Genomic DNA, 27,951 nt, shown 5'->3' with positions numbered 1-27,951 from the left:
ACAAGAGTAAAATATGGAAGTACAATATGCATCAGTTTTCAAAGTGTTTTCTTAGCAGTTTCATGTACACTTATGCTAATGCTGGAGATCTACAGCTTTACATTGACAATATTTACAAAAGCAATTCAAAATAAGAAAAATTGAAAAACAAGGAACTTAAAAAATCCCCAAAACAGGCAGGCCCTGTTGAAAATTTTAACTCCTCAACTTTACTCAACTTTCAGGATACCTATAAAAGAGACAGAGGAGGTTCCTTTGACCTGAACCTAAACCTAAACAGAGGTAAGTTGCAACTCTTGTGAAAATCCAATTTATCATATTATCTGTTTAAATGAAAGTAATTAAGATCAAAACTAAAATCATTCTGATGATGTCCATGCACTTGACTCTTTTATAAAGATGGGAATTTCATTTTGAGAATTGTTCAACCATTGAAATATTTTAGGGGAAAAATGTAAACAGAACTTTCAGACCTAAGCTCTACACTTTACCATTTAGTTGTGGAGACACTGGTAGATTTTTCTTTATTACTTTTATGTAGTTTCTTTGTGTATTGGTTTATTTTTGCAGATCTGTACAGCTGTTTTGTTGTCTATTGTCTTTATTTTAGCAGGAGCTTGAGTCTGAAATACAGTTTCTATCTGTCTTGTAGGGTTGGACAATAAATCAGTTATATGTATCACGATACACACGTGATCAATATCAATAGATAGTAAGTCTGACAGAATATTCAATAGAATATTCCCTGAACTCTGATCCAGAACCACATACCATTCTGGAGGATGTAGGCACAGTCAAGGCTTCTCAACCTCTCAAGGCTAGCTCATCTAGGTTGATGGCTTCATTTAACTCACTGGTGAACTAGCAACAAGCTGTTGAGTAACTTGCGGAGCAGCAGTTTAGTGTTTCACCACTGTGCCTCATAAATGTTTTTTAAAAACATTATGGTGTGAAAGCTGTGGATAAAATGGGAAAGGTCACATCACCAGTTTGGCAGTATTTCAGATATAAAAAAAATAATTGATATAAAATAATAAAAAATGCTTGTATCATGAAATGTTTTTCAGTAATATCATTCAACCCTATACTCATGTTCATAATAATTTTTTTGGAATGTTATGTTTTATTAGACATTATTCATTAGTTATTGTGTGTAATTGTCACAGGATGGATGAGATATATGACTTCTTAAAATCACGGGATGTTTCAGAGGAAGTCATACAACGACTGCAAAAGGATAAGGTAGCTAGATTGCTAAGGAAATCAGTACATTTAGAAGTTATCATACAACACTATTATAGAGACATGGTGAAGACAGATCAGTTTTATCATGTGGCTGTTTTTACTGGGTTCCCCCCCCCCATTTTTATAGGTTAAATAACTGTTTTAACTTTTGTTTTCTAGATTGACTCCAGTGTCCTTCTGCTCATGACAGATGAGCAGCTTAAGGAGTATCTCCCATCTTATGGTGACCGACTGGCACTTCTCGGATATTGCAGACGAAGGGAAAATGATCCTGCTGGCCGGAAATCAAAACTTTTTGACCGATTGAGAGCCAAGATTTCAAGGAACAAAGGCAACGTTCAAAAGCAGATCTCAGAAAATGTTAGCATCAGAAATGCTCAAAAAACTGTTCGAAAAGTTGAGATAGGATGGATGAATTCTCGAGATGGGGAGCTTTTACAAGTTCGGACAAAGAAAGGTGGTGGAACAAGAAAAATTGATGTCAAAGGACTGTAGAAAAAATGACTTAATTGAAAAGGCAGTGGGTTTGTTTTTTCCGTCTCAAAGAAATTCACATGGAAGAATTACAGATTTTGAGGTTGACATGACAGATTTCCAGGAACATTCACTTGATGAACATATTACAGTTGGAGAACTTTATGAGCAGACAAAACTACCTGTTTTGCGTTTTTACCTAACAACCAAAAAGAAGGACACTGGCAGCGACTCAGAACCAGACAACCCCAGTGGAAATGACCAAGACACTTTAAGGTTTTCTACTCACTCTCAAGTTTGCACACCACTGACTCGATCCAAAGCACCAGACAGCATTGATGCCACATATGTTGGAACCAGCAGTGTCCTGACAAACAGCAGCAGTAATAATGTTCACCTAGTTTACTTTAGTGATGACATGGGTGATTTGTCCAATGTCCAAGAGCTAGATGCAGGAATCAGTGGGGACATTTTAGAAGACAGTGGCACTGTTACCTTTTTCACAGGACACATTTCTGACACAGATAATGTCAGTCTTGATGACACCCTTCCTCTGTCTCCACAGCCATCTAGTCCAGTGCTTTCTTCTTCACAATTTGATTCTTTGAACGAGCCAATTGTTCAGAGAGAAGGGATTAAGAAAATCCTTGTTCTTCACCGTGGCCAGATCCTGAAAGAACTAATTTCACATTTTTGTGATCCAGGTGTCACTCAGGAGGACATATGTATTCAAGTGGTGCTCCCTGATGGAAGGCGAGAAAAGGCTGTTGATGATGGAGGAGTTTTGAGGGATGTCCTCTCAGAATTTTGGCAGGACTTTTATGAACAGTGTACAATGGGCAATAACTTTAAGGTGCCCTACTTGCGTCATGATTTTGGACAGCAACAATGGGAAAGCATTGGCCGAATTATTGCCTTTGGCTGGCAAAAACAGAAGTACCTGCCTATAAAACTTGCTCCAGTAATACTGGAACAAGCAGTTCTTGGTTCTATAAAGAGTCCTCTTGTTGATAGCTTCTTAAGGTATGTTACAGAGTACGATCGGATGTTGTTTGAATCTTGCCTTTCAGATTTTCAGAGTGTTGACAAAGAAGAGCTTCTGGAAATCATGGATATCCATAACTGTCGAAGAGTACCAACAGCTGATAACATAGAGCTACTACTTGAGGAGCTTGCCCACCAAAAGCTCATTCAGGAACCTGCCTTTGTTATTGAGCAGTGGAGCACTGTCCTTTCCCCGCTGAGGTCTGAGATGGAAAGTATTACAGCTGCATATGAAAATCTCCAGCCAACATTAAGAAAGGTTATAAATTCAATTGTATACCCTGTAGTCATGAATGCACAGCAAAAAAACATCAGCAAATATTTAAGTTCTTATCTCAGAGAATCAGACTCACAACACCTGTCACTTTTTCTGCGGTTCTGCACAGGATCTGATTTGTTTCTTCAAAAAACTATCAGTGTTAGCTTCACTCAACTTCAAGGTATTCAGAGACGGCCAGTTGCCCACACATGCGGTTGCTACCTAGAGTTGCCAGTTAATTATGATAACTATCCAGAGTTTCGACACGAAATAAACAAGGTCCTAGAAAGTAGTGTATGGGTGATGGATATAGTCTAACAGACTTCAGCTGAAGAAGATGTGAGTTTAAGGAATCTTTGGTAACACCTTATTTGAAGGGGTGTGCATAAGACTGACATGACACTGTCATAAACATTCCACTTCATGTTCATGACAGATGTTATGTCATGTTTATGGCAGTGTCATGTCAGTCTTATGCACACCCCTTCAAATAAAGTGTTACCAAATCTTTTTGTATTAAACTTTCAAAGTTTAGCATTATCTTAACAAGTTTTTTACCTCATCTTAACTCCACAGAGTTTCTACTTTTTGCTATTTATTTTTCTCTGGAGTATTTATAAGACCTGCAATGTCATAGTAGGTACTCTACTACTAGTGTTTTTGGGGGGGGGGTTCTGTTAAAGTACTCCAAAGTTAAAGTTTAAAGCATAAATTTGAGTTGGCAGTAAAATGTATTTTCTCAATATTTTCTGTTTATTAAATTGAAATATTTTATATTGTTACTAGAATTTGTTTTACTTTTAATTTTACTTGAGGCTGCAAAAGCTGGTTTGTTACACAATTAAAAATACAATATGGCCGCCGCGCTTGTAAACAAGCAGCTCTTAGTTGCATAAATAATTTATGAATAATTTCTGATGTTTTGTTTCTTATATTAGTCACATAATTTAAATGTTCAGTGGATGAACATGTTGCTACTCTGTTTGAATGCAGTTCTGGAAGAAATGGAGTAAAGTGTTTCATTTACCCTTATTCCTCAAAAATTTTCTTTTGTTTACTCAGCATTTTATTTGTATTTTTGTTTTAAGTAAACATAACCTTAAAATATTTTCAATAACAGATTGGTGCCATTGCAGTAGCTCTATATCAGATTTAACCAGAAAACAACTGAAAAAGAACACTTTCTTTTTTTCCTTTTTTTTTACACCTTGAAGCATTGTCATTATCTTAAAGGATTATTTTAAAACACTCAAAGGCTTCTCTAATAGCTAAATAGAGACTTTAATTTTGAAGTTCAATAAACCGCTTTTTCCAGTTTATATGTGTGATTTATTTGGGGCGGGGGAAGCTTTAAATCAGCATTGGGTTGCACACCTGAAAAATAATGAGGTTTCTACAGCAGTTCTCAATTCCTTTATTTTCTGTTTAATAATCAGCATAATGTTCAAACTGTAATGCAATGATATTGATAATAAAGGGAAAATAGCAAAACCAAAAATCATCTGTCCAGTGCATCAATATATTTTTCTAATGTCAGACTTATTTTATCAGCTCAGCATGATTTATCTTATTTTAGTGTCTCTTCTTGCTTAGTTACAGAGCTTGTGAATGGCTTTGACCCATCTTTATACTGGTGCAACAATGTGTTGAAGCAAATGCTGCCACTCTCACAATGTCATCAAATATCTACTGAAGTCCAAATTAGGGACGAGGTAACAAACTGTCAACGCAACAAAATGTTTTTACATTTATCAATGCAGCTCCAAATCTCTGGTAATCAGCTGTCTGAGTCTTATGTATAGATCAGTTGTTGCAAACACATCATCTGTGACATTCAGGTTATGCTCTGAAATCAGGTCCACACAGATACTGAAGACATCTTCATCGCATGGAAAGTCTTTGAAAACACAGTTTTCCAAGCAGGCTTCAACCCTGTTCAGATCAATGCTGTGTAGATAGTCTCTGGTTCCATACACCTGAGGTACTGTGTACATCATGAATGGTCGCCCATGAGGACTTCGTGAATTGTGTGTTGGACGTATCCTGTGGTGGTTCCAAGCTGAAACAACTTCATTTAGTTCTTTCTAGAAGAAAACAAAAACCAGACTAAACTCATAGCTTTGAAATAAACATTCAAAAGTAAAACGGAAGTGTAAATCTAGCATGACTGTTATTTATCCAAAACCAGGGAAGTTTAAATCAAGCAACTACCCAAACATGCAATCTGTGCAATATTTAAGATATGCTATTAATTTAGTATCATACTCAGAAAATAAATCTTTGCACATTATAACCACTTTATAGCAATCATAAATATTTTCAATAGGTGAGAAGACAGAGCAGCTCAAATCAAGCTCACCTGTATTATGTGGAGAAAACAGAACTGGATCAAGGCTTTGTCCAAGAAGTTATCCGAGAAGTGTCCATCTGCTTTCAGTTTGTCAAAGAGGTCCATCCAGAACTGGATACATTCACTTCGCAGGGTCAACCACCATCTTTCAATCCGCTGATTTCCAGTGCTTGGACCAAATATTACATTATCACTTTGAGGTTGGTCTTCTGTAAGATGCAAATATCTTTGCATGTCAGCTGCATTAACATTTTCTGTCCCTAAATCCACTCTAAGTCTTTCAGGACAACCCTCAGCTTTAATCACTGCATCCATGAAGTATCCAGCAATGACTCTTGGATCGTTATTTGTTTTGTATGCCTCAAGCCATATTAGCCTTCTGGAAAAACCGTCAATGCAACCATTGATCCCAATTCCAAATGGTTTGAGCTTATCGTAGCCGTCCATATGCCAAACATAGTTTGGACCACGACTATAGTAAATCCGTCTCCTCAGTCGATTTCTTGACCTTAGGTCTACTCCTTCACCATCTAGTAAGCGTAAAAGGACTCGAACTGTTTCCCTGTCTGTAACAATACCATTCATCCAGCATTTTTGGTGCATCCATCGATATCCGTGACATTGTCCAGAGGTTTCAAGTTGCTGACGAATGAAAGCTGCCACTACACTCACATCACTTTTGTTCTTTCGGCGCCAAAGTTTCTTCTTATTAAGAATCCTTTCTAGTGTCCTCTTGCTAAGAATAACCCCATGAACCTCAGCCAGCAAAGCAAGAATTTCATCATTGGTTAAACCACATCTGAAATACTCCTCAATTTGTGTATAATCCATTAATAGGAGAAAAATCTGTGTTTTCCTGGTTAGACAGATCAAATGGAATACTGTGTAAATGTCACACAAGACAGCATGTCTGCTTTTTTGGAAAAGTCGAAATTATGACTTTGAATCTCATAATTATGACTTTGAAAGTCGAAATTATGACTTTGAAAGTCGAAATTATGACTTTAAATCTCATAATTATGACTTTGAAAGTCGAAATTATGACTTTGAAAGTCAAAATTATGACTTTAAATCTCATAATTATGACTTTGAAAGTTAAAATTATGACTTCGAAAGTCGAAATTATGACTTTAAATCTCATAATTATGACTTTGAAAGTCGAAATTATGACTTTAAATCTCATAATTATGACTTTGAAAGTCGAAATTATGACTTTGAATCTCATAATTATGACTTTGGAAGTCGAAATTATGACTTTGACAGTCGAAATTATGACTTTGAATCTCATAATTATGACTTTAAAAGTCGAAATTATGACTTTGAAAGTCGAAATTATGACTTTAAATCTCATAATTATGACTTTGAAAGTCGAAATTATGACTTTGAATCTCATAATTATGACTTTAAAAGTCGAAATTATGACTTTGAAAGTCGAAATTATGACTTTAAATCTCATAATTATGACTTTAAAAGTCGAAATTATGACTTTGAAAGTCGAAATTATGACTTCCTGTTGGTCTTTTTTTTTTTTTTCATGGCGGAAATGGGCTTCCATACATTTCTTTCCATGGGATATTTGAATTAGTTTACATGGATTAACTTTTATTTACGTATAGTGTAGACTAGACTTAGACTTAGACTGACTTTATTGTCATTTTGCATGCACAGGGTGTATACAGAACGAAATTTCGTTGCATACGGCTCAGGACAGTGTTTTGAGCTTTCAATGTTGTGAGGTTACTCCAGAATAAAATAAAATACAGTATAAAATATGAATATAAATATAGAATATAAAGTGCAGGACTGACAGTAAAAAGGAAGTTACTTAGCTCTGTACATGTGCAAGGTATAAAGTGGAGACCAGATTTTAACTGCAGTCCAGTTAAGAGTTCAGCAGTCTGATGGCAAGTGGGAAAAAGCTGTTTCGGAACCTGGTGGACCTGCACCGGATGCTGCAAAACCTCTTTCCAGAGGGCAGCAGGGAGAACAGTCCATGGTGGGGGTGTGAGGGGTCACTGACGATGTTTCGGCCTCGGGACATACAGCGCTGGGATGAAATGTCCTGAATGGAGGGAAGGGGGGTCCCGATGATCCTTTCTGCTGTCCGCACCACTCTCCTCACGTTCTTCCAGTCGGAGGCGCTGCAGCCTCCACACCATACAGAAAGGCAGCTGGTCAGAATGCTCTCTATGGTGCTTCTGTAGAACGTCTTGAGGATGGGCGGGGGCAGGTGTGCTCTTCTCATCCTCCGCAGGAAATACAAGCGTTTCTGTGCCCTCTTGACCAGAGACGTGGTGTTCACAGTCCAGGTGAGGTCGTTAGTGATGTGCACCCCCAGGAATTTGGTGCTGCTGACCGCCTCCACAGCCGAGCTGTTGATGAGCAGTGGAGTGTGGCTGGGCCAGTTCTTCCTGAAGTCGACGATCATCTCCTTCGTCTTGTCAACGTTCAGGATCAGGCTGTTGTCTCTGCACCAGTCCACCAGCTGCTCCACCTCCTCTCTGTAGTCCAGGTCGTTGTCGTCTCTGATGAGGCCCACCACCGTTGTGTCATCTGCGAATTTCACGATGTGGTTGGTGGCGAACCTGGGGACGCAGTCGTGTGTCATCAGAGTGAACAGCAGAGGGCTCAGGACGCAGCCCTGAGGGGAGCCTGTGCTGAGGGTGATGACATCAGAGGTGTGTTGTCCGATCCGGACTGACTGAGGTCTGTCGGTGAGGAAGTCTAGCAGCCAGTTGCGCAGGGGGGTGCTGAAGCCCAGGTGTCCCAGTTTTCCTGCCAGATGCTGTGGGATGATTGTATTGAACGCTGAGCTGAAGTCCAGGAACAACATCCGCACATGAGTGTTCTTCTCCTCCAGGTGAGCCATGCTCAGGTGTAGGGTGGAGGAGATAGCATCCTCAGTGGAGCGGTTTCGGCGGTAGGCAAACTGGAATGTGGAGGGGAGTCTGGAGACGATGTGTTCTTTTACCAGCCTTTCAAAGCACTTCATCATGATGGGAGTCAGTGCCACAGGCCGTAATCGTTGAAAGAGGTGACTTGAGGTTTCTTCGGCACCGGAATGATGGAGGCAGTTTTGAGACAGGCTGGCACTGTGGCTTGGTCCAGTGAGGTGTGAAAAATGTCTGTTAGGACACCAGCCAGCTGACCTGCGCATTCCCTGAACACCCGCCCAGGTACGTTGTCGGGGCCTGGGGCCTTCCATGGGTTGACTCTTTTCAGAGTCTTCAACACATCGGCTGTGTCCAGGCAGAGTGCTTCCTCTTCCTGGTGGGGAACAGTTTTCTTTGCCGGAGGCACTTGTTCAGTGCCTCGAACCTCCCAAAGAAGTTATTGAGTCCTTTTAGAAAGTCAGCATCAACTTCACCCACTGGGGGGGAGGATGGATTGTAATCTGTGATCGCCTTTATGCCTTGCCACATATTCCTGGTGTTGCTGGTGTCGTGGAAGAACTCCTGTATTTTTCGACTGTGGGTTCGCTTTGCTAACCTGATAGTGCCTCCTTGTTGCCAGACTTGAAGGCTGAGTTCCGTGCTTTTAGCATTTCACGTACCTCCTTAGTCATCCAGGGTTTGTGGTTGGCCCGGGTGATAATGTTCTTAGTGATGCTGACGTCCTCTGTGCACTTGTTGATGTAGGCTGACACAGTCATGGCGTACTCATCGATGTTGATCTGGTCGTTGTAAGTGGCTGCTGCCTTGAACATCTCCCAGTCGGAGCACTCAAAACAGTCCTGAAGTGCCTCCATGGCCCCCTCAGTCCACATTCTCACCTGCTTCACTGTAGGTTTTCTTCTGATCAGCAGGGGCTTGTATGCAGGAATTAGCATAACAGATAGGTAGTCTGAAGAGCCACGGTGGGGGCGGGGGGCTGCTCTGAATGCTTCTTTGATGTTGGTGTAGGCCAAGTCTAGAGTATTCACTCCCCTGGTTGGAAAATCCACATATTGGTTGAAGTGAGGGAGAACAGTCTTCATGTTGGCCTGGTTAAAATCCCCAGCAATGATGAAAACGCCCTCTGTGTGTGAGGATTCCAAATCACTGATGGTCCGGTAGAAAACACTCATAGCCTCTTTAGTGTTAGCACTGGGGGGCACATACACGGCAGTGATGCTAACCACAGTAAACTCCCTGGGCAGGTAGAATGGTCTGCAGTTAACAGTCAGAAGCTCGATGTCCGGGGAGCAGTAACTGGCGACAGTCATGGCATTTTTACACCAGTTGTTATTGATGTAAATACACAGCCCCCCTCCTCGGGTTTTACCGCTGAGAGCGCTGCTCCTGTCTGCGCGGAATGTAGCGAGCCCCTCCAGGCTAACAACGTTGTCCGGTATGGTCGAGTTGAGCCATGTCTCCGTCAGAATGAGAGCGCAGCAGTTCCTCAACTCTCTCTTTGAAGACAGTTCTAGTTGCAGATGGTCTATTTTGTTGTCCAGAGAGTGGACGTTGGAGAGGAAGATGGACGGAAGCGGCAATCAGTGGGGGTTAGCGTTTAGCTTAGCTGTTAGTCCACTTCGACAGCCGCGCTTCCGCTGCCGGTCGCACCGCCTTCACTTTCTCCTCCTCCGGCTAGTGCTGCTAGGCGAGTCCGCTGCGCTGCGGGCCGCTGGGTCTTGCTTCCGTAGCACTCCGAGATCACGTAAACACTCCAGAGTAGTCGTATTTATGAGTCCGAAATCACTTGATGATCGTAATTCCAGCAGACGCTGGCGATCATATGCTAACTTACTGAGTGGATGCAAAGTTTGTAGTGTTTTAGGCGGCGTATTTTGCTGAAATACTCGCAAGTTGTCGAGAGCCCATGCAGCCGCAGCCATTTTGGGCGCCGCCATCTTGGATTTGTAGGTGAAAAATGTAGGATTTGCTCCCAAGTTTTGTCTTACTGTAACCAGAGCACTTCCACAATGCTGAGGCATCAAAGTAGCTCAAAGGCTACTGATGTAGCCTATGTTCAAAAGTGGGTAGTACTTTCACATTCACTTGAGTAACTCTTTTGGGGGGAAAAGCAAATTAAAGCTGCTAACATATTGCGAGCTTTAATTTGGGTAGCAAGCATATGTACCTTTTTATTTTACTTGAGTAATATTATTGCTACATAGATTCATTTTGCCCCCTCTCCTCTTATACTTGGGTTGATGAAGCCGATTACTTGCAGGTGCGTGAAGACCGCCCTCCAACAGACAGCAACCTCCTGGCTCCCCCTGGTGGAAGAAGAACAAAACAACCCCCATAAAGCCAAAACTCCATTTCCCAATAGTTAATTTAAAATCAATCAATTCAAGTGACAAAATGCATTGTGATTCCCCTCTCACCTTGAAGGAAACTTGATGCTATGAACTCGCTCAAAAACAATGAATCATCTGGAGCAGATGGAATCACCTCTGAATTCTATAAATGTTAGCTCCATTTTTATTACAGTACAAGTCTTCATAGAAAGAATTTAAAGAAATTTACTCCCTCCGACACTAACTGAAGGCATCATCACTCTAATTCCAAAACTGAATAAGGACATTGTGTACAACAATAACTGGAGGAATATTTACCTTCTCAATAATTATCATGAGATACTTGCCATAATATTTGCAAAATTACTTAAAGATGTTCATGATTCAATGATTGACAAAACACAATCTGGTTTTATGAGAAACTGTGACATATCAAATAACATTACATTAGTGCTGGATATAATGGACTAATATGACCTAATGAAAGTTTTGTTCTTTTCTTGGACTTTTATAAGGCATTTGATTCTATAGAACATGATGTTATGTTTCACTCCCTGAAAAAGTTTGGATTTGGTAACTATTTCTGTACTGCTATTAAAGCCGTATGTACTGTCTGTAACAGCTCCATGGTATGACTTTTATCTCTTTTACCTCTTCTCATTTAGTCTGCAAATTCTAGCAATCCAAATTGTTAATAGTGATATCCAGGGAATTTCCATAGCCAATAAGGAAATTGACATTAGCCAGCTTGCTGATGTCACAACTTTATTCTTAAAAGATGTCCCCATAGTGAAAAAATATATACTTTAGTATATTTCAAAAACACATACATTTGTGTAAGTACATTTTAAGTATACTAAGTATTAAGTCTACTACATATAAATATATATGAAGTATACTAACAGCATGCTTGTATCAATTTTCACATTATAACTTTAAACACACATAAATATAATTGTACTACAAAACACCTTTAAGAAATATATTAAATAAAAGTATACTTTAAGTGAACAAAATATGTATTTGCTCAAGTGTACCAACGAAACAATACGCCTTTAAAGGTATTTTGTGTATATTTTAAAATATGCTCAAAATAGACTTATTTTAAAATTCACTTAACGCTTACTTTAAAAGTAAACTACTAAATATACTGAAATTTCAGTAGGTTTTAAATTACATCTCATTGTATACTTTAGGCTAATAAAGTATGCTTTTTTTTTAGGTGCCTCGATAATCTTTTACTATTTTGCTAAAATGGCAAAGAATGCCATTGTTATATTCTTTGCTTAATTTCTTAATACAATAATAATCAAAATGCATTTTGATTCATTGTTGATTGAGTCAGTGTTTCACCTTTAGGTAAGACTTATTTATTTCCTTAACACAGGTATCTTCAATTTTGTAACTAAAAGTTGGGGGTTTTTTCCAGGTTTTTAATTAAAACACAAAAGTTACAGATGTATGACGTAAAAATTCAAAAACAGTGGTAAATGTGATCAATGTGGAAAAATATGAAACAATAGAGCATGTTATATTTCAATGTCATAAATATGAAAAAGAGAAGATATGAGGAGAGAGTATGAAAGTATTAAGGAAATATTAATTTATTAGATATTTTGAGGAAGAATTTGGGTAGCAAGCATATACAAAGTTATTCAATTTTTAAAGAAAACAATTGTTTTATATAATTTGATTATATGTAAACAGAAGCCTACGAACCAGAACCACCAGGCACCGGAACAGCTTCTTTCCCACAGCTGTCACGCTTTTGAATGCCTCCTGACATAAAACATAAACTATAAGGACTGTACTCCCCTATCCTCTCATACAACAATAACACATGGACTATCCTCACACACACACACATTGCGGACTGTTTTCTTCACACACACATACAACCTGTAAATTTTATCTGCCATTATTTATCTTGTATTATATTATATACATATATAATCCATTCCCTAACATTTTTGTATATTCTGTATAATCTGTGCATATAGCTCCCATATTTATTTTTATATTTATACACAATATCTATATCTCTTTGCTATAACCCCTTATAGTCCATACATACATAGTCTTGTACATCTGTAAATAAATATTTATATCTCGTAGAGCACTTCTGGATAGATGCAAACTACATCTCGTTGCTTGTACTTGTGACAGTGCAATGACAATGAAGTTGAATTCTATTCTATTCTAGGTGTGTTTGTGAATGTGTGTATGATAAATAGGTGGATAGGGATGTGCTGTGGTGGCGCAGGGGTTAAGCACAACCCACATAAGGAGGCCTTGGTCCTCGACGTGGCTGTCGCAGGTTCGATTCCCGGCCTGGTGACCTTTGCCGCATGTCTTCCCCCTTCTCTCATTACCCACTTTCCTGTCAGTTAACTATCAAATAAAGGCCACTAGAGCCAATAAAAACCTTTAAAAAAAAAAAAATAAATAAATAAATAAATAGGTGGATAATATACAAAGTTATGTACAAGTACGTATATGTGTGTGTGTACTTACACATATACTGTAGGTGGCATGAGGATATATTCATATATATGTAGAAATAGATAGTATGAATTAGACCATCACAAACCACACTCCATGTCAGTAAGTGGCAGTAATGCTAAAGGTTTGTTGCCAATCACCAATAAAACCAGGAAGAAGAAGAAGAAGTATAATGTGAGATGTACAGTACAGACCAAAAGTTTGGACACACCTTCTAATTCAATGGGTTTTCTTTATTTTCATGACTATTTACAAGGCAAGAAATCCCACTTATTAACCTGGCAGGGCACACCTATGAAGTGAAAACCATTTCAGGTGACTACCTCTTGAAGCTCATCAAGAAAATGCAGAGTGTGTGCAAAGCAGTAATCACAGCAAAAGGTTGTTACTTTGTAAAACAACTGAAAATACCCCTTATATTCTAGTTTCTCCACTTTTTTGTTTAGTGCATATTTCCACATGTGTTATCCATAGTTTTGATGCCTTCAGTGTGAATCTACAATGTCAGTAGTCATGAATATAAAGGAAACTCACTGAATTAAAAGGTGTGTCCAAACGTTTGGTCTGTACTGTATCTATTAGTGAGCGGCATTAGCTCCAGTTCACACTCCAGACCAGATGGTTACAGATGCATTACTGTACGGATTATCCAGTCATCGTTGCACGCAGGAATATCACGCTTCCACTGCCTCTAACGCCACAGGCGCCAGATCAGACACAGCTCCAGGTTCTGGCGTAGAGCCATTGTTAGCAAAACTAATATTTTGAGAAGCAGAGAGATTTAGACTTATTTTATTGTCATTGCACAAAGAAACATAAGTGAAATTGGCAATGAAATGTCATCGCTTGGCCACCAGAGCACACACAGAAACACAAGTGTGCCTAAAATTATGTCATTATAGGCACCCAAATAATAATGTATTGCTAAATATATATAACTTAGTATTTTCAAACTGTCTCAGACAGTCTTGGTGATTGTTGAGCAATCTGATGGCCAGTGGGAGACAACTATTTCTGAGTCTGGCTGTTCTGCAGCGGATGCTACGGAATCTTCTGATAGATACCAACTGGATGAACAGACCATGGAGAGGATGGGTGGAATCAGAGATGATCTGATTTGCTCTGGCTAAGCAGTGTCTGTGTGCAATGTTCTGGATAGGGGGAGTGGAGCCCTAATGATCCTCTCCGCTGTCTTCACCACTCTTCACAGAGACTTCCAGTCTGACAAGTTGCAGCTCCCAGACCAGATGGAAATACTGCTGGTCAGGAGGTTCTCAATGGTTCCTCTGTAGAAGGTGGAGAGGATGGGAGGGGGGAACGAAGCTCTTCTCATTCATCTCAGAAAGTGAAGGCGCTGCTGTGCCTGTTTCACCAGTGAAGTATTGTGAGTCGTCCAGCTGAGGTTGTCTGCAATGTGAATGCCCAGGAACTTAGTGCTGCTGACAATCTCCACTGCTTTATCGTTGATGAGGAGTGGTGCGTGATTCAGTCAAGACCTCCAGAGGTTGACAATGATCTCTTTTATCAACGTTCAGGAGCAGGTTGTTTATTCTGCACCAGTCCACAAGATGTTGTACCTCTTTTCTGTAGTTCACTTTATTGTTGTCCTGAATGAGTCCCATAATTGTTGTGTCATCTGCATTGTCAAGAAAATCCGAGCTCATCCCACTTCCCCATGCTGGAGATTTTAGTTTAACAGTAATAATAAATAAAGTTATCTTTAAAATGAATCACTCAAGTGACATCAAGGCCCAACAGTAGACTTAAGTGTCAATAAAGTTAGTTTAACAGTAATAATAAATAAAGTTATCTTTAAAATGAATCACTCAAGTGACATCAAGGCCCAACAGTAGACTTAAGTGTCAATAAAATAAATCTGGTTGTGTGTGTTGTTTTTGTCTCATGCAAACTTTGCTTTAATTCTACTTTTCTCTATTTAATCATAAGAAATCATAGTCAGTCAGAGAGAGTCATGAAGCAAGAAAAGCAGGTTTCCTGGAAAAAGAGGAAGTAAGTTCCAGCCTGCAGATTTATAAAAAATAGCTGAGACTATTTCTTATTTTAAATCATGAAAGTTTTAAAGAATGAAATCTAAACATTTTGGTAATTTGATAAGATTCAAAGTAAAATACTTATATTAATATTGGTTTACTTGTAATAATATTTACACGAACATTTGTGGGAACACTTACAAGAAAAACAAGTAACTGTAACTTTGGCATCAAATAATTAGAATCATGTATTATTCTTGGTTTCTTTTCAGAAAAACATCTGTAATAACTCACATTAGGATTATAATAAGTATAATTAATAAGTTATGGTTATAAAATCATAAATGAATGCTAAATCAGAGAAGCTAAAGAAAATAAATGTGATTTTGACATTGAACTTGAAATGGTGTAAAAGGTGTAACTGCAATTAAACATCACTGATATGTTGGAGGTAGAGAGTAGGTGAAAGGTGAAAGGCAAGGAACTAACAGGAGAGCAGAGATGATCAACGCCTTATTTAGAGAGTAGGTGAAAGGTTGTGCAGGCAATGGACATAGGAGGTTGAGCAACCCTGAGACATTAGCACAGACATCAGGAAATGTCTGTAAGACAGTGATGGATATGAGATCATCTGTCTAAGCAGTCAGAAACCCTATAAAAGGTGAGTGCAAAAGAGGAACCGTTCGTTGGATCCTCCGGGCAGCTTCGAGCCAAGATCGAGATGGACAAAGAACTCTGCAGCTGAAGAAGAGCCGGGGCCACGGAGCCGAAGACTGTCCTGCTCATGCATGGGGACCAACCCGTCTGGCCCACAACCTGTGGCTTCGAATCGCACTTCTCTCATCGGCTGGGTTCAGACCCCAAAGACAAAGATGAAGACAAAGGCAAAGACAAAGAAGAAGAACTGGTGCCTTCCTTCCTGCCAGCACCAAGTCCTGTGTGACCTCACCATCCATGCGGAGAGGAGGCTCATCAGACCTACAGAGATTCCTGCCTTCGCTGATCAACATCTTCCTCCTGCTGCAACACCTTCTTCATCATCAGACCTGCGGAGATCCTGGCCTTCATCGATCGGCGTCTTCCTCCTGCTGCAACACCTTCTTCATCATCAGACCTGCGGAGATCCTGGCCTTCATCGATCGGCGTCTTCCTCCTGCTGCAGCACCTTCTTCGTCGTCGTGCCAGGTCTGGGGTTCGAGGCGCCAGGCTCCGTCCGTCTCTCTCAAAGGTTCCTTTTTTAGTTTTCAGTGTCAGCAGTAGGGAAAGATAGACTAGATGATTGATTTTACTTATTTGATTATTTCTGCTACTGAATTAAGCTGTACTGACCCTTGCAAAAATGCCTTACTAATAAAATATTTAGCATAAAGAAAATCTAAAAGATGTTGTGGACATTCAGTTAATGAGTCACCTTAAAGTTCTTTGATGGTTGTAAAATAGCTGTGATGTTTGATTCTGGAGAGGAAGAAGTGGAAAATGTTTTATAGGTTGCTGGTAGCCCATATTTAAAACGTCATCCTTGGGACTCGCCCGAGTCACTAAAACCTACCTGGTTCAATAACAAATGCAAGTTGTAAAATAGAGAACGAGCGACCGTTAACAGGTGTGCTCTGTGAAACTAGTTGGCTGTAGGCTGCTCAGTCTGGCTAATTCACAGAGGGAAGAAGGGTGAGACACCTGGATGTAGGCCGTTAAAAATCAGGTGAATCGTTTCTCGAAACCAGCTTAAACAGAGTTTACTTCAGTTCTGGACAGGGTAAATCCCGGCAGATTTAGGAAACTCAATTAACCCGTTAGATGGAGAGCTGGTAGCACATCTCCCCTCTCAGAAGAGGAAGTACGAGAGTGAGAGAGTAGAGACAGAAAGGAGGGGGGGGGGGGGTGTTGCGCAACAACAGCATATGTCATGATGTGATTGGTGTTAAACCTGGGACAATGTGGGTCATCAGGGTAAACAGCAGGGGGTCAGGACACAGCCCTGGGGGAAACCAGTATTTAAAGAAATGATATTGGAGGTGTCACAGACAGACAGTCTGAGTTCTGTTGATGAGAAAGTCCAGCAACCAGTTGCACAGTGGAGTATTGAAGCCCGGTGGCCAGTTTGCATACCAGATCCTGAGGAACGATCATAGTAAATGCTGAGCTAAAGTCCAAAAACAGCATCCGTACGTGGGTGTTTCTTTTCTCCAGGTGTATCAGGCTCAGATGAAGAGCAGTGGAGATGGCATCCTCAGTCAAGCAGTTAGATTTGTATGCAAACTGGAAAGGGTCAAATGATGGAGGCAGTATAGAGATTATATGACCCTTAACCACTGTCGAGGCACTTCATGATGATAGATGTTAATGCAACTGGTCAAAAGTCATTAAGACATGTGATGGTTGGTTTCTTGGGCACTGGAATAATAATAGCTGACTTAAAACATGAGGGGACAATGGTCTAGTACAGTGATGTATTGAAGATGTCCATGAGCACATGGGCTAGCTGGTCTGTACACTCTTTGATCAGCCTTTCTGGAATGTTGTCAGGACCTGCAGCTTTTTGGATGTTAAAGTTTCTCAGGGATTTTTGCACAGCAGATGTTTCGAGACTGAGGCAAGGGGTAGCTTTCCTTGCAAAGGTTTTATTTAGGGCTTAAAATCTTCCAAAGAATTTGTTGAGCTCATTAAGGAAGCTAATGTCATCTTGGCAGGATGAAGATGTGGTTTTATAATCAGTGACAGATTGGATGCCCTGTCATAGTTGTCTGGTGTTGCTGGCATAATGAAAGAAACCTTGAATCTTTTGACTGTAGGCATGTTTTGCTGCTTTGATGGCCCGGTTTAGATTGGCCCTCGCTGACAACAGGACAATGGTGTTGTGGTTCGGGGTCCTTTGGTTCTTCTTTGTGGGTTTTTCTGTGCATACACTCACCTTTTACGACAGATGGCGCCATACTCACCCAACTGGAGTGTGTGTATAGACCGTCATCAAGCACACCTGAACCTGATCAACTCATCAGCGGTGTGTACTAAAGGAGGCTCCTGCCAGTCCTTCAGCGCCCGAGTGTTAGCCAGAAACGGTACCTCTGAGCCTCCTAGAGCTAGCCTCTGATCCTTCCTCGTTGATCTGAATTCTCGTTGATCTGAATCCCCTAGTGACTTTTCCTGTTGTTTTTTGCCTTCAGGTTTTTCCCCGGAGAAGCCCTTACAGATCCTGTCTGCTTCTCTGATCGAGATTCCCCTCGTGACGCCGTGGGTCCTACCCACTGGTTGCCCGAGTTCCCAGACTCACCTCCTCAGTCAGATTACAAGTTCCCCCCCGGATTCCACGACTGGCAGTTGCACCGCTCCTTTGTCCCCGCCAAGCCCGAGCCTACCTGTCCGCCCTCCGTCGCACTCCTCTGTTTTCTTCCTGGACACCAGCCGTCAGGCACCGGACCACCTGGACCACTTAAGAGACAAAGACTCCGAACCTTCCAGTAAACTCTCCTGGATCTCGTACCATCGAACCACAAGTAAGCTCCGTTTACTCTGTAACTTTCCCGTTTCCGAAAACCCTGAACTCACCATTCTGCTCTGCCTCTTTAGAGAGCCGATCGCTCCGTGAACCTGTTTCCTCCCTGGACCAGACCAGAGCTTCCACATCCTTTACTTGCCGTTTAACAATAAACCAATTACCGTACATACCTCTCCTGAATTGTGTTCTGCATGTGGGTCTGAAAATAGTAAATCCATCATGACAAATGGTTCTGTTCCATGTCCAATATGAAGTTTTAAAAAACTCTATTAGCTTAAATATTTTCTTTATTACCTCCTTGCTGCGCTCTTGTTTTTGTTCCTGCACTCTGCTGTCATCTATTCTGTTGTCCACCATTGTGAGAAATCACCCCCTGATGCTCCTCTCCAATGCGTAAGACTTGGACCAGTAATAATCAAACATTTATGATGGATGTTTGCCAGAATAAATCAGTCAGTTTTTCAACAGCAACACCAAAATCCTCCTAGCCAGTGATAAAATTAAGGCATTCTGACCTTATTCATTCACAAAAATACAAAACATCTTTCAGGCTCCCAAAGCGCCTGGTCCCTGAGCTGGAACCCCGGTAAGCCCATGCTAAAATCTGGGCTTGTGTAACAGTGTTTAGGTTTAGGTTGTAGAATCCCACTTGCTTTATATGTATCAGTTCAATGGGGAAATGGTGCCCCCTCTCTGTGTGGCTGGTTATATGTTGCTGGCTCCTGTACTCAGTGCCACTCTGTGAAAGCTGCACGAGAGGTGAGTTGCGTTTTTCAGCACACAGTAGAAAAGTGTTAGCAACATAATAAAACATCATTTTTATTAACTTAGACAAATAGTGTGTAATGAATATTTACTAGATGTTTGCCTGGCACCAATTTTTGTACTTTTAGTTTTGTTAATATTATAAAACACTTCATGTGCTAAGTTAAACGCTAACATAACGCTTTATTGTAGTGTGCTGAGTAGATGACACTTTACAGGAAGGTGTTTTTCATGGCTTTGTTATCCCTTTATGTTCAGGAAGAGAACTGGAGGATGATTCCTCTTGGTCTGTTGTCATTCTTTTTCATTTTCCCTAAGCGCTGAACAGTATCAATCACATCAGGCAACTTATGTTTTCCTTCTGGAAAAATGGCCTGACAGATCCTGATGTCTAATCTAGGACAGGGGGAGTAGTTTAATTGGTCAACCTAAAAAGCAATAAGTTATAATAGCAGTTTACTCATTTGTATTTGTGAGCAAACAGAGCTCAAACATCAGATTGTTGCTATGGTAACAAAACAGTTTAACTATGAAGATTTTTCTTTGAACTTTTACAACGTAAACTTGCCAGCTCCTAAAAATCTTACATGTAAATGTTAAACAATTTAAAATATTTTAATTTATGTATGCTGAAACCATTGATTCAAATTTAACACCATTGATAATCTCAATAAACAAATGTTACAATTATGTATCTGTGGTCTGTGTTAAAATATTAGCATTTGTGGCCCCTGAAAAAAAATAAGAACAGCCACATTCTCACATACATCATTTATGATGATTAATGGTTGTTTATGATTGCATTTAGTTTTGTTATTGCTATCGTTGTTCTAAGGTGGTTTTTGATCAGTTTTAGAGCAGAAAAACTTCGCTCATAGGACGCAGTACTGACTGGGATAACAACTGAAATCTTACAAAGTCTAAACAGCTCATGAAAAACCTCTTTATAAGGTTCCAGGAACACAACAAAGTCAAGTAAAGTAGAGGGTCTCTCTAACCCACCTTTTTCTCTCCTCAGAAGAAGCCGTCTGGTTTCGTGAACCTCATGTTTAAGATCTTCTAGATCTGACTCAAATGTCTGTCCAAAAGCATACAGTGTTTCCTCTTTCAAGAATAATGGGCTTTTGGGGACTAGAGACTGAACCCCTAGCATTATCTCACAATTCTTCTGTGAAAAACGCCTCTCAAGCTCAGCTGTCAGACAGTCAAGTATCTGATAAAAGACACCTCTGTTAAAATCCTCATTACTTTGGTCACTGTGCCTCTGTCCTACAGTAGTCATTACCAGTGAGTCCAAAAACTTGGAACTGGCCTTAGGCTGTCTCTTGCTGAGTGGCAGGGTGCTTATTTTGCAGCGTTCTACTAGTTCTTGAGTGTCCCTCAGTAGTTCACCAAAGCAAGCTTCACTTCTGTAGCTTTTCAATGTGTCTGTCAGGGAGCCGACTAAATCTACGGCTTTTGATATAAATCAAGATTGCTAGATTGAAGCATTTCAGACAGGATTTTGATATCCCCGAGCACTTTACAAAAAGTAACTAAAAGTGCTATAAACTGAAAATCAATCTGAGCCAAAAGACCCTTTGCTTCCACTTTTCTATCCCCACTGTTATTTTCAAGGGAAATATCTTGCAGAAGCCTCAAAACTGCTGGAAGCCTGTCTCTCACATTGCGACATGCCAGGTATCTACATGCCCACCTAACATCTATTAGTCTCTGGAGCTCCCTAGGCTTCTCTTGTGGATACAGCTCTTTTTGGACAGCAAGCCACTTGGTGTGAACAGCAGAACCAGTTACAAATTTATAAATATTCTGAAGAAGAGAAAAAAAGTCTTCAGCTTCAGGCACTGACTTTACCACATCAACAAGAACGAGATTCAAACAGTGTGCGTTACAGTGTACATAAAATGCAAACTTGGCATCGTTTTTAATGCGTGCAGCAACACCTGAATGCTTCCCACTCATCACAGAGGCACCGTCATAACCCTGTCCTACAAGCTTGTTTCTGTAGTCCAGACCATGCTTCTCCAGACACCCCACTATCATTTTGGTCAGACCCTCAGCAGCCAAGCTTTCTGCCGACTGAAAGTGAAGGAAGCTGTCATGTATGGCACCACTGTAATAGTAACGAACTACTAAAGATATTTGTTCTTTCTTTAGTAAATCTCTAGTCTCATCTGCCAACACACTGAACACCTCACTTTGTTTAACTTCAGCTATGACTTCTTTTTGAACCATTTCAGCCAATCCCTGCAGAATCTCATTTTGGATTTGGTGGCTAGTATACTTTGCATTGCCATGTGCATCTAACCTTCTCTGCACAAAGGGGTCATGCTTTGCAATTTCATTCAAAATGGCTAAAAAATTGCCTTTATTGTCAGAGTCATCAGACTCCCTGTGACCCCTTTGTGCAATATTTTGAGTTGCTGTTAATAGTAACACCTCAGCAACTGTTTTAATGTATTTTTTTATTTTCTTCAACTTTCTGTTTCCTACCCTCATTTAAGGCATCAAGAATAGATCTGTTACACTCATTGACCCTTTTGTACTCAGTCCAGTGTGCTGCTCTGATTTTGAATGAACTTTAAACCCAGCATCAAGGCTTTTTTCCAGTTGAAAAACCCTGCTTCAGATGTGAAGGATGATTCTGTATAACTAGGGAGGGAGAAATGCCTGCATGCAAAACAGTAACTGGCATTTTGAGATACAGAGTACTCAAGCCATGGATTGTCTTTGTACCAAGAGCTGTTGAAAGTCCTTGTTCTTGTTCCATGCTGAGTTCTTGGGAGCTTTGACAGACATGGCTGAGCTGGACGTTCCGCTTTAGTTCTTGAGATGTCTGGAATAAATATTAGGTAATTATTTTAAGAGTATTTTTGGGCAGACATCTCAATAAGTTAAGTTGTAATTAGTTAAGTTTCTGTAGCATAACATGGGTAGTGTGTGCCTACCAACTGGTCCTTTTGGTGTGCAATAGGTTGTGCTGGGTGGGGGGAGTTCAGTGCCATTTCCTTCTGCTTCACTGTCTTCCTCCCCAGAGTCTGACTCTGAATCTATATCACCCTCGTCTCTCTCTGGAACTTAATTGTGAAATGCATAAACAGACACAATAAAAAATGCAAAAAGCATCATGCTAACCTTTAGAATTAGGCTTATTGGATTTTACTACTTAATAACTCTCTGTCACAGCCTCTAACCTGCTGGTGATACACTTGGGCGTGGTGTCTCCTGGCTGGCTTCTCCAGGTTGGTCACTGCTGCAGGGTTCTGTCTGGTCCTGGTCTGGCCCTGGTTTTTGCCTCTTTAAGAAGAACTGGGAGATATTCCCTTTTCTCTTCATTTGGGCTCTACACAAAATAAGACAGCCTGGTATTTAGACTCCATGACTGTTTGGCAGAGACAACACTATTTTAACTATTATTTAAACTATAGTTTTTAGTTTTCTGTAGCTAGCTAAAATAATACTAAATTAAACATAGATTAATTAAATTAATTAATATAACTAGTTAGGTTATAATTCAAAGCTTTCATATGACATAGCCTACTTACATTTCAGTCATTATAAAAACAGCAAGAGCTGGGAGATATATCCTGGCCAAATGAATAAAACATTACAGGCCAGGGCAGCATGTGCACTTATGGAAGCCCGTTTCCGCCACTCTGTAAAAAAAAAAAAAAAAAATATCTCATTATAATGAGATAGTATCTCATTATAATGAGATAGTATCTCATTATTTTGAGATACTATCTCATTATTTTGAGATACTATCTCATTATAATGAGATACTATCTCATTATTTTGAGATACTATCTCATTATTTTGAGATACTATCTCATTATAATGAGATACCATCTCATTATAATGAGATACTATCTCATTATTTTGAGATACTATCTCATTATAATGAGATACTATCTCATTATAATGAGATACTATCTCATTATAATGAGATAACTTGAGTTGGCCCTATAGCTTGAGATATGCTCAACTTGATAGAAAGAAATGGATATTGATAATATCATTGAGTAATACTTCAGAAGTGGTTTTACTAATCTTGAAATCTTGCGAGTTTTGGAAGAAACCCATAATGTTAAATTAAGTCTCCGGATGCTGGAGAGAAGACTGCACTACTTTGGCGTAGAAAAAATAAGACAGATGTTGCAGAAGTGGCCTCTTTTATTGAGCAACAACTAAATGGATCTGGGAGACAGCACGGCTACAGGTGGATGCACCAGAAATGTTGGATGGCTGGCATAGTCACAGACAGGGAAACAGTACGTCTTTTGATGCGCCTATTGGATCCCAATGGGGTTGACCTGCGTGCACAAAATCGCTTGAGACGACGCTTATATGTCAGTCGGGGACCAAACTATGTCTGGCACATCGATGGGTACGACAAATTAAAGCCTTATGGGATATGTATTAATGGATGCATAGATGGCTTTTCAAGGAAAATGATCTGGCTAGAAGCTAATAAGACTAATAGTGACCCTCACATTATTGCTGGCTATTTCATTGATGCTGTGATGGAGTATAATGGATTTCCACAAAAGATACGAATGGATCATGGCACAGAGAACACTTATGTGGCAGCGATGCAAAGATTTCTGCACAACATCGAGAATGAAAATGGTTTTGAATCTGTTATTCTCGGTCTGAGTACAGGAAATCAAAGGATAGAGCGATGGTGGTGCACTTTAAGAAGTGAATGTGCGCAATTTTGGATGGACCATTTCGACCAGCTTAAAGCCGATGGCTATTTTATTGACAGGTTTCTGGACAAATCACTGATCCAGTTTTGCTTCCTACAAACAATACAGGTACTATGAATTTACTTCTTGCTTTCAGCACACAAATTTGAAATAAGTTACAAATAATACAAAAGCATGAATTTGTTTTCTAACAACTATTTTTTTTTTTTCCTTTTTTTTTTATCAAACAGGTGGAGCTGGATCAAGTTGTCCATACATGGAATGACCATCGTATACAATCTACAAATAATCCTGGGGCTCCTCCTGGTCGTCCCACATTAATGCATGGTGTTCCCAACCTGTATGGGGTTCCAAACTTTTTACAGTCTGCTAATCTAACAAAGCTGGAAATATGTATAGAAGATTGTCGTTTCAAGGACTTTCCCTGTGATGTCGATGTATTTCACTTATGCACTGAACTCATGACTGAGCACAGACTGATAATGACAGATGATGTGTATGAAATTACTAATCTTTATGTAAGACTCCGTCAAATGATCAGTGACGGGCTGAGGGAATAGTTTCTCTAAGTCACCCAGGTCCACAAAACATCTAACAAGTCAGATATTATGTCTATATGTCCTGTGTAAACACTGATTGTAAAACTAAAATGCATGAATGAGTTACAATTTGTTTCCATGGTTTACCTAAAAAGACTATACATTTTAGTTTCCTTCAATGTTGTGGTCAAGGTCAATTTATTAATTTCTGTGTTTAATCTTATTTATTAATGGAAAATACTAGCCTCCTGTTCAAAACAGTACTAAATAGTACCAACATTTGCAGGCTCTCTGTTTTCTTAGCCTTACTTGTTCAGGGAAACTGTTGACATATGGACAGGAGTGTTACATGTACAAGCAATGTTTTAATCATGTTATTAGTAACAGATAACCAATATGCTATTGTTTGCAGTTGGTATTAATTTGATAAGAGTACAAATGTTGTCCTTACTCTTGACATATACATGTTTTTCAGTATTATGGCCAATCAATTTATTTACAGTGCAACAGCAAATCATAAACAGGCTCTAAACTTTATTCAAAATGTATTTATTTTGTATTCTGTCAACAAAGAACAATCCATTACTTTGACATCCCCAAAAATAAATCACAAGTGCTTAAAAAAAACTTGCCTTGGTGTATAGTGCATTTAATAAGTTTAAGATAAAGGAATTTACCAAGTTGTGTCCAGTAAAACAAAAAAGACTCTTTTTATAACCTTCCACAAAGGAAATCCAATGTGCAAAAAAGAAAAAGAAATTAGAAAACGATTTTATTATGAATATGAATGCAATGTAACAAGTGGAACTGTCAACATAGTTGTGTCTCATAAAAAGATACAATAACAATAAACAGTTCCTATTTCTGTTTATTTTGGCTGTGAACTTCGAAATACTTCCTACAGTACGTAATTTTCACTTTACCTCTTATGATTTATTATGTCAGCTAACAATTAACATGTTAATTATGGCATAACAAAAGTCAATTACGTTTTGTTGTCTGGCATCATGGCTTTCCAGAGATAGAATTTTAACTGCTCTTTTTAGCATCCTTTGATACATCGACCTTCCTTGTTCCACCACCTCTTCTTGCTCTTACTTGTTTAAAAGCCTGTTGTTCATCATCATAAAGCAGCCAGCCTATTTCTATTTTTCTCTTTGATTTCAGAGCATTCTTCTTTACAGTTGTTTCAGATTGCTCTTCTTTTTCCATACCACAGCCATCTTCATGAGCAGTTTTTCTTTTACCCAGCTTTGATTTCAGGCGCTCAAACAGTTTTGATTTGCGACTGCTTGGGGGGCCATTTTCCTTCCTTTTACAGTATCCTGATAGGGCTATGCGGTCTCCATATGATGGCAAATAATTCTTTAGGTCTTCATCTGTCATGAGCTGGATGACGTTGGTATGTAAGGGTTACATATGTAAGGTATGTATCTAAACAAGGACAATAAAAAATAATTTCTTTAAACTACAAAAATGGAACTAAAATTGCATGCAAATTATTTGAATTAAATTAGATAACATTGCTAGACACATGCTTTAAGAAAAACTGTAGTTTTTGAAATACTGATTTAGTACCTTCTCTCTCAGCATGGTCTCGATAGTTTCCCCTGGAATATTCCTTTGCCTCAGGAAATCACTCAGGTCATCCATTCTGTGATCATACACTGGAAGAGAAGATACACAAGACCATCATCATATGTTTCTAATAAAATATAAAGCAAGTCATACTACAAATTATAATTTTACCTAAAAAACTAATCATAATATAGTCATTCATAATGCCATCCCTCCATCCATCCATTTTCTACCACCCTTGTCCCTAATGGGGTCGGGAGGTGCTGGTGTCCATCTCCAGCTAACATTCCGGGCGAGAGGCAGGGTCACCCTGGACAGGTTGCCAGTCTGTCGCAGGGCAACACAGAGACAGACAGGACAAACAACCACACACTCACACCTAGGGAAAATTTAGAGAGACCAATTAACCTGACAGTCATGTTTTAGGACTGTGGGAGGAAGCCAGAGTACCCAGAGAGAATCCACCATGCACAGAGAGAACATGCAAACTCCATTCAGAAAGACCCTGGACTGGGACATTCATAATGTCTTTAAGCACTATGTTTTTTCGTCAAATGATTTTACTAAGGCTAAACTAAAACTATTTCAATGTCACAAATAAATTCTTTCACAAAAATATTTAGCATCTTTTTAAACTTTTGTTTTATAATAACTATTACCACAGTTATTTCATTTGGGTAATTACACAAATGTATGCATATACAGTAGTTTTCCTTTTAAAATGGGCACATCTTGAGAAACCTCTTTAAATTCACAGGAAAGATAAGAAAGTATTTATTGGTAGTAACAATAAATTTTCTACTGCTAATCTTTAGCAGAAAATTAAGCCATCTGTGAAGCATAGAGGTCTTTCAATAGAGAACTGGAGAAACACGCTATGGCAGAGAACTCACATATACCTCTTGTGTGATCAGACAAGGCCAGTGAAACTGCAGGTGCTCCACACCATCAAGTCTTCTGTCTTTCTGAAACAACCTACACTGTACAAAAGCAAGCACATTTGGTTTTGATTGTTACTTGAACTTACTGATTAAATCAATAAAAATGATTTGCAGACAAACAAACAAACAAAAAAAAAAAAAAAAAAAAAAATATATATATATATATATATATATATATATATATATATATATATATATATATATATATATATATATATATATATATAGCCTATTTACATTTCTTTGCTTGGGGTGCAGTTACATAAATTATTTTGAATTTAATATTAATAAAAGAGAGAGAGACACAGAGAGAACGTGACATAAAATGCCATGACATATTTTAGTTTAACTTTAAAAAAAATATATACATAGGCTTAGAGGTATTGTTTTGGTGTCGCAGTGGTTTGGGAGCGAGATGCAGCATCTACGAACTACTCACAAGTTATTACACCACGATTTTGTGGTAGACTGAACATGTGTCATTACAGCAAATAAACGTACCACGTAATCCTTCGATATTAACTACAGTTACCGGAAAGTCAGTTGTGGACTGACGAAGTAAAGAAACAGAAAACGTTAGCTTCAAAGATATGAATGCATCTTCTTAAGCTATCTTCAAGAATAGCTACCGTTGTCAGTATGCCAAATTGATGACTTTATACTATGCTAGCTTACAGACTTAACTTAAATTAACAAAACCACATTTCTTACCGTTGTGAACAGCTATGTTTAGCTGGGTGCTTGCAGGCGGCAGGCGCCTATTCCATACTTTTTTCCTCAGAATTGAGTGATTCCATATTTATTTCCCTGTGTTTGGTCAATTAAAGTATCATT

General features: G+C 39.2%; 2 protein-coding genes and 1 long non-coding RNA gene across 4 annotated transcripts; 2 read left to right on the top strand and 1 right to left on the bottom strand.

Moving 5' to 3' along the window:
• Positions 1 to 233: 233 nt before the first annotated feature.
• LOC111609469 lies at positions 234 to 3,408 on the top strand. 2 transcript variants are annotated; one of them, XM_023338011.1, is made up of 2 exons: positions 234 to 282; positions 1,405 to 3,408. In XM_023338011.1, exon 2 carries the CDS (start codon positions 1,670 to 1,672, stop codon positions 3,338 to 3,340), a length of 1,671 nt encoding a protein of 556 aa, XP_023193779.1. In that variant the 5' UTR covers positions 234 to 282; positions 1,405 to 1,669; the 3' UTR covers positions 3,341 to 3,408. The 2 variants fall into 2 exon arrangements, with proteins under 2 accessions (XP_023193779.1, XP_023193780.1); XM_023338012.1 differs by lacking the exon at positions 234 to 282 and adding an exon at positions 1,116 to 1,242.
• Positions 3,409 to 17,885: 14,477 nt separating this feature from the next.
• On the top strand, positions 17,886 to 20,413 carry LOC111609549. The gene is made up of 4 exons (XM_023338666.1): positions 17,886 to 18,148; positions 18,254 to 18,583; positions 18,657 to 18,778; positions 20,369 to 20,413. The coding sequence occupies exons 1-4, from the start codon at positions 18,013 to 18,015 to the stop codon at positions 20,411 to 20,413; spliced, it is 633 nt and encodes a 210-aa protein (XP_023194434.1). The 5' UTR covers positions 17,886 to 18,012.
• A 4,592-nt stretch (positions 20,414 to 25,005) lies between these two features.
• On the bottom strand, positions 25,006 to 27,951 carry LOC111609544. Its single transcript, XR_002753178.1, has 4 exons — positions 27,829 to 27,951; positions 27,076 to 27,156; positions 26,177 to 26,265; positions 25,006 to 26,032 (listed from the first exon to the last, which is right to left on the bottom strand). It is a non-coding gene; the product is annotated as an uncharacterized LOC111609544 (long non-coding RNA).

Source organism: Xiphophorus maculatus, chromosome 8, assembly GCF_002775205.1.
Source record: "Xiphophorus maculatus strain JP 163 A chromosome 8, X_maculatus-5.0-male, whole genome shotgun sequence".
In the NCBI taxonomy this organism is placed as follows: domain Eukaryota; kingdom Metazoa; phylum Chordata; class Actinopteri; order Cyprinodontiformes; family Poeciliidae; genus Xiphophorus; species Xiphophorus maculatus.
This window is presented reverse-complemented; position numbering and strand designations above follow the sequence as displayed.